Source organism: Onychostruthus taczanowskii, unplaced genomic scaffold (assembly GCF_017590055.1).
Source record: "Onychostruthus taczanowskii isolate IOZ18803 unplaced genomic scaffold, ASM1759005v1 scaffold97, whole genome shotgun sequence".
Taxonomy (NCBI): domain Eukaryota; kingdom Metazoa; phylum Chordata; class Aves; order Passeriformes; family Passeridae; genus Onychostruthus; species Onychostruthus taczanowskii.
The window spans coordinates 1,358,122-1,371,705 of record NW_024507768.1 but is presented as its reverse complement, the minus strand read 5'-3'; the positions used below and the strand labels follow the sequence as shown (position 1 = coordinate 1,371,705).

General features: G+C 55.4%; 2 protein-coding genes across 6 annotated transcripts in view; both read right to left on the bottom strand.

Annotated features, from left to right (window-relative positions):
* Nucleotides 1–13,584, bottom strand: part of PHTF1 (putative homeodomain transcription factor 1) — a 34,888-nt gene that overhangs the window by 9,936 nt on the left and 11,368 nt on the right. Inside the window, exon 19 of the mRNA XM_041427165.1 lies at nt 8,031–8,033. The gene's annotated coding sequence lies outside the window, so the exon portion shown is untranslated. The remainder of the gene's footprint in view (nt 1–8,030; nt 8,034–13,584) is intronic.
* Nucleotides 1,003–12,727, bottom strand: TBC1D22B (TBC1 domain family member 22B). Of its 5 annotated transcripts, XM_041427166.1 has the most exons (14): nt 12,622–12,727; nt 9,999–10,061; nt 8,889–8,945; nt 7,644–7,963; nt 6,713–6,892; nt 6,169–6,239; nt 5,664–5,792; nt 5,198–5,263; nt 4,233–4,347; nt 3,670–3,776; nt 3,228–3,303; nt 2,839–2,966; nt 2,515–2,610; nt 1,003–2,060 (listed from the first exon to the last, which is right to left on the bottom strand). In XM_041427166.1, exons 1-14 carry the CDS (start codon nt 12,675–12,677, stop codon nt 1,932–1,934), a joined length of 1,593 nt encoding a protein of 530 aa, XP_041283100.1. In that variant the 5' UTR covers nt 12,678–12,727; the 3' UTR covers nt 1,003–1,931. The 5 variants fall into 5 exon arrangements, 3 of the variants coding, with proteins under 3 accessions (XP_041283100.1, XP_041283101.1, XP_041283102.1); XM_041427167.1 differs by lacking the exon at nt 9,999–10,061 and having other exon boundaries at nt 12,622–12,724; XR_005954311.1 differs by lacking the exon at nt 1,003–2,060 and having other exon boundaries at nt 2,516–2,610; nt 2,839–2,944.

The window sequence follows — 13,584 nt, the reverse complement described above, 5'->3', positions numbered from 1 at the left end:
TCAAAACAACAAACCACCACCCTCAGAAAGAGTTCTTCCTTGCTAATGTTGTCCTGAAATCCAGAACTTACCGTGATGGCTTTTAATTATCCCAGGTGCAGGTGGGCAGAGCAGTGGCAGGGAGGTGACACAGGGAGGGGTTTCTTCTTCTGCCTCCACCCTGTCCTTGTCCCCTGTGCAGTGGGTGACACCACTGGGTCCTGCATGGAGAGGTCCCACCTTGTGCTGGTTTTGGTTGTAGGGTTTTTTTAGTTTGTTTGTTTGGAGTTGTTTTAATTATTTCCTCTTTTTAGTTGATGTTAAACTAAGGACCACTCTGTTTTCTCAGAGAAAAACAACAAAAGGCACGCACAAACAAAGTCCAAATGCCTGAGAAAAACAAGTCCACCTTAGGAAAGTGATTTCTTGAGATTCTGTTTGGAGTTTTATTGGCAACAAGGTTCTGCCTGTCACATGCTTGGCCCGGGCCTCACTGCCTGCTGCCTTCTCCCCCTGGGAACAGGAAGGGAACGTGGAGGACTGGGAGCCTCCAGCCCTGCCAGGAAAGCTCAGCAGGAGTGCCCAGGGTGGCCCAGATCTGTCCCCTCATGCCCTCCCAGATCCAGCCCGTGGCACAGCACAGAGGTGCTGCCCACAGAAAGGAATGGCCCCTGGAAGCACCCCCAGCTGTTAACAGCACCCACAGCAGGGCTGCCCTCAGGGATGCTTGGGGGACAGCAGTGAGAGCTGCCCTGGCTGCTGGGGACAGCCAGTGCAGCTCCAGGACTGTTCCTCCCTGGAGTGCAGCCCTGCAGCCCCTGTGTCTCCAGCAGGCTCTCCCTTGCTGCCACCTCCTCCACTGCCCAAACCCTGAGGTGTGTTCCTGTCACACCTCGGGCAGAGCCAGCACTGCAAGAACACATCAGGATAGAAACCTGCAGCCCTGGAACAACCCCCCCACCTCCAGAGGGTTCAAAACCCTACAAGAGCACAGCCAGGCATCCTTCTCAGGCGTGGAGAGGATGGGGAGAACAAGGGGTTCATGTTATAAATATAAAATCTGCTACAAAGAGAAGACATATATTGTACATCTTTGACCCATATACACAAGAACACAATATACACAGAACGCCTCGGAGGAGCGGGGACGTTGTCAGGAGGTTTTTGAGAGATGTTGCTCCCCTACCAGCACCCCCTCCGTGCCTTCCCCACACGCTGTGCTCACAGAACATCAGTCACCAAAAGTTCCACCAGGCTGGCACGTGTCATTCCAGGGGTGTGAGGATGGAGTGGTCGTGGCCCCCGTGGTGCCTGCCCTGCTGCCCTGGGGGAGAGGTAGGCGAAGAGGATGGAGACGAGGAGGGAGGGCAGGCACGGGGGACTCTCTTGTGAACCCACAAAGTGCCTGGGGGGTCTCTGGACCCTCGGAGCGAAGGTAGGCCCTGAGAGAAACTTCTTGCCCTGCCACCCTGGTGGGGAAGGATTCTGCTGCCAGGCAGGTCTCTGATAAGGCATTTTCATCCGGGACTTGGCGCAAACGGTGTCAGGAGAGAGGAGGGAGCAGATGGGGCAACGGGAGGCAGCAAAGCTGAAGTGGTCCCAGCCACACAAGCCCAGGACAGGGAGTGGAGAGGACAGGAGGGCTTCGTCTCTGGCTCAGTTTATCTGTAAAGCTTCCCCCATGTTCTCTCTCAGCCCCTTGAAGCCTCCCTTCCTGGCGTGAGCCACCAGCACGGAGTGAAATACTGAGAGTTGTCAAAATGGCACATCCAGGCGATGGAGTGGCAGACAGGCACGCGTTCAGAGTTAAGACAGGAGTTCAGGTGAGCTTTGTACAGCAAAGAGCAGCTGCTGGCTGGAGTGTCCGAGGAGTTGGGATGACAAAAATGCCACAGTGATCAGATCGGGCCAGGACAAGGGGCGGGCAGGGAGAGAGGAGCCAGTCTGGGCACCTATCGGCGGTAATGGTTTGGGGCATCTGCAAACATGTACTTGAGTCTGTAGGCTTCAGCCAGCAGCAGCCCAATCTCTTCATTACCCCAGTGTATCGTGGGCAGGTTTTGTAGCAACATCAAAAGGCCCTGGAAGAGGGGAAGATGCTTAGTTTGGAGAGGCTGAAGGAGAGCACAGATCCAGTGCAGGCTTGGGGCTGGCCTGAGCAGTGGCAGCAGCGCTCAGTAACTTCTGCTCACCACACCCACAGGTCTGAAAGGCTCAGGGACAACATCAAGATGTGCTTGGGTCTAGATATGAACCAGTGAAGCACCCCAAGCCCCTTGGAATAAGGGTGCTGTTACAGGGTTACAGCTGGACACTGTGATCAGAGCTGGAATGGGATGCTTGAACCTTCCAACAGCTCCATTCTCTGTCCTTATCACCAAGGCTCAAGTTATTTCCAGGCAAATCTCCTGAGACCAGGTGATCCTGGAGCCAGCTCTGACAGCTGTCCATGTCCACACTGGGCTCCCAACCAGAGCAATTCCCTCCCCTCTACTTCCCTTCCCCAGGGGATCACCCCCAACCTCAGGGTCTTACTTGGAAGTCTTCCTCATCCAGGATCTCCTTCCGCCACTTGATCAAGAAGGCAGCACAGACGTACAGGTGGAAATGGGAGAATCCTTCTGGCTCTGACTGTGGACAGCAAAACTCTGGGTGACCTCCTGCAGCTCAGCTGGAGAACCACCCCCAGACACAGATGTCCCACTGGGCCACCCATCACCCAGCTGGCTGTAAACACCCTGGGGCCACACTGCTTTGTTTCCCTCAGCACCCCAGCTAGTGCCAGGAGACCTCTGTCCCCGTGGGGACAGGGACACGAGTGACAGTGACAAGCTGAGGGAGGTCAGTGGAGCTGCATACCTGGTAGGTGTCCCAGAGGCGGATGGTGCAGCGGAGGGGCAGCTCCCTCATGAGCAGGTTGTTCATCCAGCGAAAGGCAAACTGCAGGTACTCGACCTCGTACTTCCTAAAGTGATTATGTACCTGCTCTGAAACAGCACATTTCACTTACACACCTGGGGCTCACAGTGCTCACAGCACACTGCCTTTCACACACTTTCAGGCTGAGATCTTTTTCTCCCAAATTCCTTCTCTCCTCACCCTGTGCTGTCACCAGGGGGTTTCTGGCTGACCCTGCCCTGCTCTGCTTCCATGAGTGTTGTAAGAAGTGTCCACCCCTGCCCTGAGAGCTGTCCCAAAGGAGACTCCCTGTGCTGTGACAATCCTGACCAGACTCCCGTGTCACCTACCATCGATCCGGCTGACCAGCTCCTCCAGGGCTTTCACTTTCTTCTGGATCCCTGGCTGTGCAAAGGTGTAATTGTCCTGTGGGGAGAAGGCCCTGAGTCAGAAGCAGCAGCTTGAACAACAGCTAGAAATGATGAAACCCAGATCAGCAGTTGGGACAGTTGGGATGAGATTATCATGAGCCAAGGAGACAGGGCTCTTGAGCACCAGGACTGTGCCTGCTGTGAGCTCCCTGGTCAGCACGGGGCCATCTGGACAGCCACAGCACCCATCTCCCCAGGATTTCACAGATTAACACATTCAGTGAACAAACTGAAGTCACTGAAGTAGCAAAACCTCCCTAAATGCTGGAGCATGCAGAATACTCCCCCAGACAGGGAGAGGAAACAACCACACTGCCACCCCAGCGAGGGCAAAGGAATTGCTGTGGCCCCAGAGGCTCACCTGGATCCCATCCAGCAGCTTGCTCATGCACCAAAAGCTGTCGGCTTCGATGCTCCGTAAAACGTCCTGGGACAGGTTTGTCACGTCAAAGTTTTCCACATCCTCCTCTGCAAAACAGAGAGGGAAGAGCATCAGGGAGATGGGGGACACCAGGGACATGGGACAGTCCCAGGGGCTTTATCAGGCCAAAGCTTCAGGAGGCTCTGCAACACTCAAAGTCAGGAGACACAGGTCTGGCCCTCCTGGCTTGACTGACCCAGCAGTTCCCTCCCTTTTCTCCTTGGCAAGAGAGCACCCACCACGCTGCTGTCACATCACTACATCAGATAAATAACAGGGCTAAGCTGGCCCATTTCCAGTTTCAGAGGCTCAGAAATCCTGGCAAGCAGCCAGGGAGCAGAGATACAGCAAGAGGTCAAAACACAACTCCAGGCAGGCCCAGGCACTCTAAAGGAAGAGCACATCATCCCCTTCTCCAGCAGAGCAAGTTCTCCTCATGCCAGCATTTCACACCACTTCAAATCCCACAGTCAGGAGTGCTCAGAGCAGCAAGTGTCACTTACCAACGTGCTCAGAGAGGAACACAACAAAGAAGGGGGTGACCAGGTCATTGATGCCCTGCACATAGCCGCTGGCTGGGTGGCGAATGGCCCAGATAAACAGGATTCTCTCAAAAATCTAGGGAAGAACCAGGGAAAGCAGGTACCTGCATTAGCCATGCACGAAGGGAAGGCAGAAAAGCGTAACTGCTAAGCTCAGGGAGTGCAGACCATGCACTGACAGGCTTTTCTGTAGCAGTAAGGCAATGTTAGAGGCATAGAAGTCCTAGGAGAGACTCTGTGTCATCCACAGATCCCACATGCAGGCCAGCCAAGACAGCCCAGGCTCCTCATCAAAACCTTTGCCTGAAGAAATGCAGACCCAACTTTTCAAGACCCAGACAGCTTAACATCCACAGGACAGGGCAGAGCAGCCTCCTTGGCTGAACACCAGGTGGGAAGGTGAGGTATCAGCACAGTACTTCCAGAAAAGCACCACAGATCAGGATACTTCCCAACAGGGCAGCCTCCTTCACAGCCACCACCATTCCCAACGCCCTGGACACCATGCTCTGACACACCACATACACACACTGAGCTTGTTTCCAGAGAGGACAGGTGCCCACACCTCCTGGCCACCTCTAGAACCCATCCCTGCCCAGGTTTCTCCCATAAAAGAGGTTTTGAAACAGAACAGAACTATCCAGTGTTCTGGTTCAAATGCATTCAATTTGTCTCCAAAGCTTCAGTTTTTTACCAGCTCTTGGCTACTTCTTGCTAAAGAAGAGATCATCTCATAACCCCCAAGCTCCAGGTTTGCTATCTTTCAGAAACGTGGGACAAGACCAGACAGTTCCAGGGGCATTTGCATCAGGAGTGTCAGGCAGGGAAGTTTCCCCACAAAGGTAACTCCCCAGGAGCAGTGCTGGCCTCACTCCACACACACATCCCACAGCAAGTGCAGGGCAGGAGCTTCACCCCCACCTTACCTCCTGGACGAGTGGCTGCTGGAAGAGGGGAATGAGTGGGTTGGTCCTTGGAATGTCAATGTGGATCTGGAAAAGAAGGTGGGTTACACACACCAGCTGTGCTTTCCAGTTGTCACAAGCTAACAGAGGGGAATCCACCATGAGTGTTCCCCCAGGCAAGAGCTGACAAGCTACAGATGACAGCTGTACTGAGAAAATCATCTGCAGTCTGCTCTGCTCATGTGCAGGCAGGTAGTTCAGAGCTGAAATTTTCCTAAATGAGATCAACTTAGGAAAATCTTAAACTAACAAGGACAGAACCATGGTGCCTTTTCCCCAAAGAGAAGACTCCTCCTATCTACAGCTAGAGCAAGTCCTGGCATGAGCCCACCCATGGGGACAAGCAGCAGCAAGAGAGAGGAGAGGGCTATACCCAAGGCAGGAAGGCAGCAGGAGGGTTCCAGGAAGGCAGCAGGAGGGTCCCTACCTGTCTGTAGGTGTCCTGGTGGTGCTCCTCGTTCCGGGAGTCGTAGTACTGCTGGATGAAGCCGAAGTACTCCTCCCTCTTCCTCTGCAGGGTCAGCTTGCGGCGCTCCGAGTTGGCAGGGAGGTAGCCCTGCGTGGGGAGAGCTCAGCTCAGGGCAGACCCTCCTTCCTCACCACCCCAAAATCCTGCCAGCTGTGCACAAACATCAGGCACACAACTCGGGAGCTGGGGAAAGAGCTTTCGTGGAGTTTGGCCTTCCTAAGCCCCTGAGCCTGGAGTAATCCAACTTCACCAGATTCAGTTTCCCAGAAGAGACTGAGCCACGCAGTCCCCACACCAGTCTGGGCTTTGAGCTCCACGAGGATGCAGCAGTGGCACTCCCTGATCAAAACACCCTACAGCTCACCTGGAAGCTGGGCACTGGGAACACAGGCAAAGCTGGCTATGGGACACAGGCACTGTGGGAGCAGTGTCCCTGAGGTGGCACAGTGCTCCCAGTACTTACTGACAGCAGCCTCCACGTCACAGGCCGGACCTCTCTGGGCACACCAGGCCAGCTGCATTTTCTCAGCTCATCTGCAAACGGACAGTGGTGGCAATGGATTAGATCCTAGGCACGTCCAGGCACCACTACACCTAGAAGGAGAGGAAAGCCCAGTCTGCTCCTGCAGGCTCTGGAGACAGTGAGCCTCCAGGAAGGCTCCCACACTAGCAATGACTGGGGATGTGGGTCTGCTGCAAGGAGAGCAGAGGTGATTTCAGCCCAGCTCGGGCACAGAACAGGGAGCTGCAGGGTCACCAATGTGCCAGGACCTCGTTCTCATGCAGAGACAGCCCCCAGTGATCCCACCCATCATATGCAAGATGGAGAATGATTAGGGACAGACACAGAGGGGCTGGAGGACATCACCATCTGCCAACAGGGTGATTCCTGCAAACAGCCATCTGGCACAACTGCAGGCAGTGATTTTTTTCCACCCCAAAGCAGACCTTGCAGGCAGCAGGCTCCTTCTGCCCTGCCCTGCCCAGCCTCACCGTGCCCCACTCACCCAGGTCGGTGTTGTGGCTGGAAAGGAGCTGCCGGAACTTCTCCAGGCGCGTTTTCTCCCGCACGGTCATAGGGGGAGCCCCGGAGGCGTTTTGGTCAGAGATGCGAGCCACGAGGGGAATGACAGGCCGGAGGGGGAGGGACTGCTGCTTCTGCAGGGGGCTCCGCACACAGGCCTCCTCTAGCGAGGACAGAGGCTGCACTGAGCTGGGGATGGAGCTTCCACCTCTCCAGCCCCACCTCGCTGCCACAGCCCCTGTCAGACACTGCAGATTCCACCTTTCTATCCCTCAGCACCACTGGCCCACTCCAATGGATCAGCAGCTCACAGGCACCTGTGGTGCCTCTTCCACCACTTCCCCCCATTTCTGCCTCCCTTCCTTCCCCTCCATCCAAACACCTGCAAGTGGACCAGACTTCCCTCCACACAGGGAAGGACACAGGAGACAAGGCAGAACTGACATTCAGATCTGCTCTGCTCTCCAGATCCAAACACCAATCGAGCTGGGCAGAGCAGAGAGAGGAGCTGACGGGCTGCCAGTGCCATCCTGAGGTACTGTCACTGCACAGGCAGGCAAGGCAGTGAGCAGGGGCTGCTGCTGCCCAATTCCCTGCCCAAGCTGTGTCAACACCACCTCACCCAGGCCTTTGCTAAGAGCAGCACACCAAACCACCGTGGAAGCAGACAGTGAGAACTTAGCAGATTTCAAAACTGACTTAGCACCCAGAACATGGAATACTCTGGGACACACACTGAGCAGCTGAGGACACAAGCATTAAAGCCAGGCCTCTGAAAATGGCTCCCTGGAGTACAGGATACCAAAAGGAAGACAAGCTTCTTGCCCATACTGGGAGTAGCAAGGAGCAGTCGAGTTCAGTGGCCAAGCAAGAGAGCACTGGAGCAGCAGGCTGCTCCTGAAGGTGGCCCTTACCAGAGGTCCTGGAGAGCTGGGCCTCGCTGCTGGACTTGATGACCTTGCAGTTGGTGGGCAGGTCCCCGAGGGCAGGCTGGCACCGCTCGGGCTTGGCCCGCAGCTTGCTGTGGTTCTCCAGAACCTGCGCTGCCGCGGCCTTGGCCACTTTAGAGTTCAGGGTTTGCAAAGAGGACGAGGAGGAGGAGAAGTCCTCATCCTCGTCTTCGTCATCCCCGATGTCCCAGGCGTCGCTGGTACTGCGGGCAAACTCGTGGAAGCTGGAGGCCTTCTTGCTTTTCATGGGCAGCCCAGTGGCCTTGGAGCGGTCCTTGATGAAGCTGTGAGCCAGAGGAACAGGATCAGAGCCCTGCTGTTGCATGAGCTCATTTTCTTCCCTTTCCCCACGCCCTCGCTCCAATCAGCCAATCCCTTTGTCCAGTTTCCCCGTTCCTCCTCCCAGACCTAAGGAATATGTTCAGTCTCTCTGGGCTGCCCGCTGTCAGGAGTGGCTGTCACAGGCTGCTGTGACAGCAGTCTGAGGCCACAGTGGCAGCACACAGCTGGAGAGGTGCCAGCCTTCCTGGCTCGGAAGGGCAAACAAAAAAAGGAGACAGGTACAATTCTTCCAGCTCTCCCCCACCCTACACAAAACAGATTAACACCCAAAAAAAGATCTTGCAACCTGGAGAGAGGCATGTCAGAGGGCAGACAGAGCAGGTCTCCTTCCATGGACACTCCCAGAACAGCTGCACTTGTTCCCAGCAGCCAGACCAGCCTGGGTCTTTCCTCAGGCACAGAAGGAATTTACTCTTTAGCTACAGGAGCCAAAGTCCACCACCTGAAGCAGGGAACTTTCACCACGACACAGGACAGGGACAAGGAGGCAGTTCAGACCAGGAATTCTGCCTTTTCCTGCTGGGAACACTGCTGCAGCTCTCCAGCCTTGCAGCTGCTGGGCAGCTTTACCTCCCTTTCCCTTAATTCCTCCAGCTCCACAGAGGAGCAGAAGGATCAGACACTGCTAAAAAAAATAAAATAAATCTGTTTCCTTTGATGTGGGTGTTACTGTATGGATTCCTGGCCATAAAGGGCACCAGCAGATAAGCTCTCCCTGCAAGATTTTGCAGAGCTCAAGGCAGCACCACACCCCTTGCACTGCTGTCCTTCTCTGTTGCAACATCACAGTGCCAGGGATGCTGGAGACCTCCACCTACTGCACAGCTGCCAGGCCTTGTGCTGCATCTCCAGGAGACAAACACTCACTTTTTGGTGAGCCGGGAATCCAGCGGAGGATGCTGTGCTCCATAGACAGGCTGAATGCTGCAGCAAGGGGAAAAGAAAAAATCCAAGGTGCTGTAAAAAGAGGTCCTACAAATCATCTCAGCCTAAACTGGGGTCATGCTTCTTGCCTGCTATCAGGAGCTGAATGAAAGCCCAAAAGCAGCTTCAAAAACCTTCTAACTTACAAGCCTTAGATCCAAAGTGCCACATGCAGATGAAGATTTGTTCTTTGCAGTAGCAAAGAGAAGCCTTGGTTAAACTCTTAGGCCCGGTCCAGCCTGAGCTGGGATTTGAGATCTGCTCTTTCCTGCACACGTCCAGGTGTCTCAGTCTACCTGCTGCACACACTGCCATTTGTTCTCTTTTCCAGTTTGGGGAACTCACCCTCCCCAGGACAGGGAAGGGCTCCAGGCAGTGACACTGGGGCTCCTCCATGAAACTCCAGGGTCTGAAGCCCATGCTGGCTCTCAGGATCACAGCCAGTGCCACGGAGAAGGAATTCCTGGTACAGGACATGGTTGAACTCAGGTCCAAATCCTGGTTTAATCAATTACTTCCTATGTGGCCTGAAATGAGTCACCACGTTTTGGTCCCTGGTTCCTTGGGACAAGGAGCCTGAGGGCTCCAGGCCCTACAAGGGGAGCATCACCTCAGAGAGGAGCTACTAAAAAAAAAGTTCATCACTGTTTTTACAGACTCTGGAGGTGAGACAGGGATTCTGAGTTATCACCTGCATTGGAGGAACTATTCACAGCCACCCCACCCTGGAAAACAACCTCTGGAAAACAAGTCCTGCAATGCCATGGCACAGACAAAGGCCCTTTCAGAGCTGGCACACAAGGAACAAGCTTCTCTTGGGTCAATAGAGCTGGCCTGGTTTCTAGGAGCTGCAGATGGTGCCCGGCAGTAAAACCAGCAGGCCCAGCCATGGAGGAGAGGGATGGCAGCCTGGTGCAGCTGGGAACAAGCTGAGGATGCAAAAGCAACAGGTCCAGCTGGCAGGGGAGAGATGCAGAGAGCCAGGGAAGAGGCTGGAAACAGCCACAGCACAGAGAGATCCTGGAGGAGCAGCCCAGGCAGGGGTGGGCTCACCACTGCAGTGGCTGTCCCTCGAGGCTGGAAGTCCTCACTGAGTTTATCCATCGAGGATTAAGCCTAGGACAGAGGGTGATGACTAATGAGCACCTGGAAGTCAGGACTGCAATTAAGCAGAGGCACCTCCACGGGTTGACATAGCAAAGAGATGATGAGGAGGAAGAAGAACAAGCCCTCCAGATCAGCATTGCTTCCCAGTGACTTGTGGCAGCTCCCTGCAGGACAGGAGCCAGCAGAGCCTCTCCCATGGCCAAACTCACAGTGTCCCAGGATATCCAGCCAAGGTTCCTCCTCCCTGTCAGGGACCCACAGGCTGCCACAGGGGAACTGCTTTGGTTCACCTGGACTTCACAATTCCAATGTGTGTTAGAGAGAGGAGGGGATGTGGCAGCCAGTGCTGGGGAGGAAATCCTTTCCTGGGGTCTGAATCAGTGTTTGATGCAATGGCAGGGGGTCCCACCTGCACACAGCGCTTTTGGAAGTCTGACAAGCCAGACACTCCCCAAGAAGAATCTCCAGCTGATCTAAGCTGTGCTCCCAGCCTGGCTGGATGAGTCCCCAGCTCTGTCCCAGTTCAAACTCTTTGGGACAGGCATTTCCTGTTCCCTGGATGTCCAGTGACCAGTGTGTGAGGGACAATCTCCTGTGTGACACCTCCAGGATCATCACAGGGTGTGGGTTATTGACACTGCAGCAGAGCACAGCCATGAAACACCACTGCCCCTCTGGACACAACACCTTTACTTCCAGCAGGCTGATTCTCCCCTTCTAAAACAGCATTTAAATAACCCTTGGCTGCCCATCTCTCTAAAGAGCAGGGAATAAACAACACATCACAGAGGACAACATGCCAGAGCACTCAGCCAACACATCCCTAGAAAATTACCAGGCAGAGAATTCCCAGTGCAAAAAGCCACGAGACAGCACTGGAAAAACAAAGCAGCATTTACCAGTTCTAAACTTACACCTAAAATCCATCCTAAATCTACAGGGACCAAAAGCTAATAAAGTTTATTAACAAATAAAAGCTAATACAACTAAGTGACCAAACGCACAAAGTGTCATGGAAAGGGAAGCTAACACAGTATCCAAGTCCCTACAAAGCCTCCCTCTGCCAGATTGTCAGGGGAAAGAAAGGAGAGAGCCAAGAATCTGCACAGGAGGGTCTCTCAAAGCTCAGGCTAAAAAGAAGAAAGGGAGGGTGATGTCTGGTGGCCACGGATGCAGGACATCCCACCTCCACCCTCAGAGCCAGGCTGCTGAAGACCTGTTGGTGACTGTCCCTGGAAAAAGCAGCACTCAGGAGGTGAGCAGGCTCCTGGTGCAGGATACCTGCCAGGCAGGCAGGAGAAGGGAGAGCACTGCCAAAACCTTGCCCTGCAGAGCGGCTGGGGCAGGCCCGGCTGCTGGCCAGACCGGTTCCCCGGCTTCGAGCTTCCAAGGCAAAGCTCAGAAATCACCCAGAGGAGAAGAGAGGTGCTGTCCACGACCCTGCTGAGAGCCTGGCTGACACCTTCGGGTAAGGGGCAGGAGCAGTTGGGAAACAACCCAGGGAAAGGCCAGGATTTTCCTCCCACAGGGCCAGCAGAGGAGGAGAGTCTCTCCTCCTCTCCTCGCTCTCCCTCTGCTCACCACAGACATGGGCTGTCCAGCCAGCCTGAAGGAGCTGCACAGTGATGAGCAGATGGGTGAAAACACTTTAAAAAGAGATATTTAACTGGCCCAGCAGGATTTAAAACCAACTAAGCATTTCAGACTGCACCCATACCCCAGGAGGCGAAGGGCAGGGTTCAGATAAGGCAAATGAGAGCAGAAGTGAGGAGCAGCAGGCAGGAAAAGCACTTGAGAAGCCTCCACAGAGAGCCTGATGCCCTGTTCCCATGTCAGCCTTGCTCCCAAGGCATTGTAGGGAGCCTCTCCTTCATCAGCACCAGCCTCTTCTCCCTAAATACCATGTCAATCACACATTTCACTCGATTCTCCCATCCCTGAGAGGAGCCAGGGCATCAGAGCTGGAGGAACTGAGGCAGGGAGGCACGAGGGGAGCCCTCACAGTCCTTCCCTCGAGCAGAGGGGACCAGGAGTGACCCCACACAGGACAGGGTGACGGGGGGCTCCGTGTGTGAGCAGGGACACCCTCTGGGACAGAGCTGCTGCCCCCCAAGGCGCCACCTCTCAGGACTTCGGGAAGGATGAGTTTTCTTCAGAATCTGTGGAAAGGGAGGTGGCACAGCCCCGGCTCTGAGCCTACCCCAAAGAGGCCTCCCAGGCACCCCGATCGCTCCATCCTGCTTCCAGGGGGGCACACAGGGGTCCCCGCAGCCCCCACACCGCCTGCCTTGTCCCACAGATGCGGGAGCAGCTCTGACCCTCCCCTTGTCCCTCACGCATTGAGCCTTCCACGGCAAAATTCCCGTCCCACAGCCTGGGGTGCCGCTGGCATCCCCCCATTCCAGGCAGGAACCCCGGGCCCCCCAGCCAGCTCCTCAGCCGGGACAGATCCTCCTGGCACCCCCGAGCCCCACAGGGCTACCCCCAGCCCAGCGGCAGCCGGGGTGCCAGCCCCTTCCCCAGCCGGAGCGCGGGGGGCGCGGCCCTCGCACCCCTTCCCGGAGCTCACCTGCCCGGCAGCTTGGCGCTCCGCTTCCAGAACTGCCTGCCGCTCTCGGCCGCCATGGCGGAGGGCGGGGCGGGCCCGGCGGGCCGGCCAGCCCGCGAGCGGGGAGCGGAAGGCGCGGCCCCCGCAGCCGCCTCAGGCCCGCCCGCCCGCAGCCCGCGGCGCCGCCATCTTGCCTCCGGGCGGGCCCGGCGCCGCCATTGGCCGCTGCGCGCGAGGCGTCGCGGATTCACCAATCGCAGGCGGGCACGGCAGTGACGCGCACGGAGGGGCGGGGCCTGCTACGCTGGAGGGGCGGGAGAGACCATGGGGGGCGCGGGGGGGACGCGGGGCGGCACCACCCGGCTCCTGCGGGGGGGTGAATGACATTTGCTGGGATTTTGGGATTTCTGCTTTTCCAGGGAATTCGCGGCGCGGTTTCATCCCCGCCCTGGATCCCCCTCGCCTGTCCTGTGGTGTTTTAGGTCCGGTGAAGTGGTTGCTTCGGTCTGACACAGGAACTGTTTCTGTTCAGACTTTTAGAATGAAATAAATTAAATAAATTAAAAATTGCCTGCAGGCAGCGTGGCATTTTCTGCACCAGACGCTATTATTTGTCTTCTTTTTATTTATAGTGCATAAAGCCCATAAATAGTGTTCCAGACTGGAGTAACACCTCTCATATTATTACTATTATTCTCCACCCCCCTTACTCCCATATGGAGCACTGAAGAATAATTATTAACGAGCAATTATGCAAATATTCTATTGCATATGCAAATTGGGGGACAAAACCTTTTCCTACCGCCTCTCCATAACAAACACCAAACACCTGCAGCACAAAGAACTGCAAAAAAAGCAAAAATAAGTGAAAAACAAAACCACATATTTATAAAATAGAACGGCATTGGAAGAGTCAAAACCAGAACCACAGATCCTACCTGGGTGGGATTTCCCCTTCCCGAAACCTTCCTCTGTGTTTCCTGC